Source organism: Chiloscyllium plagiosum, unplaced genomic scaffold (assembly GCF_004010195.1).
Source record: "Chiloscyllium plagiosum isolate BGI_BamShark_2017 unplaced genomic scaffold, ASM401019v2 scaf_71450, whole genome shotgun sequence".
In the NCBI taxonomy this organism is placed as follows: Eukaryota; Metazoa; Chordata; class Chondrichthyes; order Orectolobiformes; family Hemiscylliidae; genus Chiloscyllium; species Chiloscyllium plagiosum.
In genome coordinates this window covers 9,179-11,107 of record NW_025206087.1, presented here as the reverse complement: position 1 = coordinate 11,107, position 1,929 = coordinate 9,179, and the positions used below count along the sequence as shown (strand labels likewise).

The 1,929-nt window shown below is 51.4% G+C and overlaps 1 protein-coding gene across 1 annotated transcript in view; it reads right to left on the bottom strand.

Annotated features, from left to right (window-relative positions):
- Window positions 1–348: 348 nt before the first annotated feature.
- g6pd (glucose-6-phosphate dehydrogenase) overlaps window positions 349–1,929 on the bottom strand; it is a gene marked incomplete at its 5' end in the record, with an annotated part of 9,819 nt that continues 8,238 nt past the window's right edge. Inside the window, one exon of the mRNA XM_043685184.1 lies at window positions 349–1,803. Coding sequence (XP_043541119.1) covers window positions 1,713–1,803 — 91 coding nt within the window. The remainder of the gene's footprint in view (window positions 1,804–1,929) is intronic.

Genomic DNA, 1,929 nt, shown 5'->3' with positions numbered 1-1,929 from the left:
GTCTGTGTCTGTGATTCCCCCACACGGTGAGGGAATGAGGGTCTGGGTCTCTGATTCCCCCACACGGTGACAGGATGGGGTTTTTTTTTTTGTTTTTTTATTCATTTGTGGGACGAGGACGTCGCTGGCTTGGCCAACATTTATTGCCCAGAGGCAGTTAAGAGTTAACCGCATTGCTGTTGGTCTGGAGTCATATGTAGACCACACCAGGTAAGGAAGGCGGTTTCCTTTCTGAAGGACATTAGTGAACCATGGTGACGGGACAGGGGTCTGTGACTCCCACACAGGGTGATGCGATGTAGGCCCCACACGGAAACACCTTCCCCAGTGGAGCAGGAAACGAGTCAATTACGACTACAAATTTATTACAGCAGAGTACACAGTTAAAAACTAACACGGGTACAAAAAGAATAACGCAGAGCGAGAGATTGCGGAGAGATCATAGCAGCTTGGGTGCCAGTGCTGACCTTCCCTTCCTTGGTCTTACCAGTAACCCACTGCCCATGCCAAGGCTAAGCAGCCAGTGGGTAGGAACAACTACATGGTACAGAGTGCCCAGCCATCGTGAGGGATTGGGACCCCAACCCCTCTCTCCACCAGACAGGAGAGTAACAACTCTGAAAATCTTCAGGACTGGGACTTTGCTGACCTTTAAAAACAGCCACTAAGGGAAAACCCCCCGTTAATTATATAATGTCCAGCTGTAAACCTAAAGCATTGAACTGTAGATAAAGCTCCCTCTACATTGGCCCCATCAAACATTCCAAGGATATGGAGTAGATGGGGTTTAGATAGAGTAAAATTCTCTCTACACTGGAGTGGATCTGTGTGCATGTTAGTCTGAGAGAGGGAGTGTGCATACACACACAGTTTGTGAACACAAGTGTATGTGAGCGTGAGTCGTTCTGGACAAGGGAACTGTGTTTATGTTGTGAACGTGAGTGCAAGTGAAAGTGAACATGCATGTGAGTGTGAACCCATGGGTCAGCAATTGTGCAAGTGTGTTTGAAATGGGGGAATTGTGAGAGCATGAACATCTACAAGCGAGTGTCCATCTACGAGAGAGAAAATGGGGGAACCATGTGTGAGCGCAAGAAATGAGCCTGAGTGTGTGTGCAAGTGACCTGGAGCATGAGAATATGTTTGCATAAGGGAATGAGAGCGAGCACGGGAATGTAACCATGAGGGAGTGTGAGTGTGAATGCAAGGGAATGAGTGAGAGAGCACGAGTGAGTGGGAGTGTAAGTGGGAGTTGATGCCGGGTCAGAGATCAGTCTGCGCACGTGGCCACTCTGCCCATCAGGAATTTTCTGTCAGTCACCACCGAGGCAATACAGAGACAGACACCAATGCAATCAGGAACACGTAGATTGTTTTATCCCAATCTTCCCCCCCACCCCAATCACCCACCCAGCTCCAAAACAGCCAGGCTCCGCTTTGGAATGTGTGGTCTTGCGTTGCGAGACTGAGGGAGAGAACGGTGCGGAGCCAATTCCGACCTCCTTTGTCCAGCCGAGAGTCATTAAGCAATTCGGTGAGTGAGGAGCAGTACACAGCCCCACTCCAAAAAAGAATCCTCCTCCCCCCATAATCCAGAGCTGGTGAGGTAGGGGGTCAGAGAGGGACATGGTTGGGCAGTGGAGCAGGGGTTCTCACCCTGTAGCCAGCTCCCTCACCCCTCCAGCCTCCCCCCCCTCCCCAATGGAGCGAGCTCAGAGCTTGTGGGGGTTGACCCATTTGTAGGTGCCCTCGTAACGGAAACCAACTTTCTTCAGCAGCTCGTCGGCCTGGGGGGGTCCGCGGCTGTTGGGGGAGACACAGGGGTTAGTCCATGCTTAGCAATGAGAACCGCTCCATTTCCCAAGAGACAAACAGTTCCTCATTTCCCACTACTCCCTTCTCCCAACTCCCCCCCCCCCCCCCCATAGG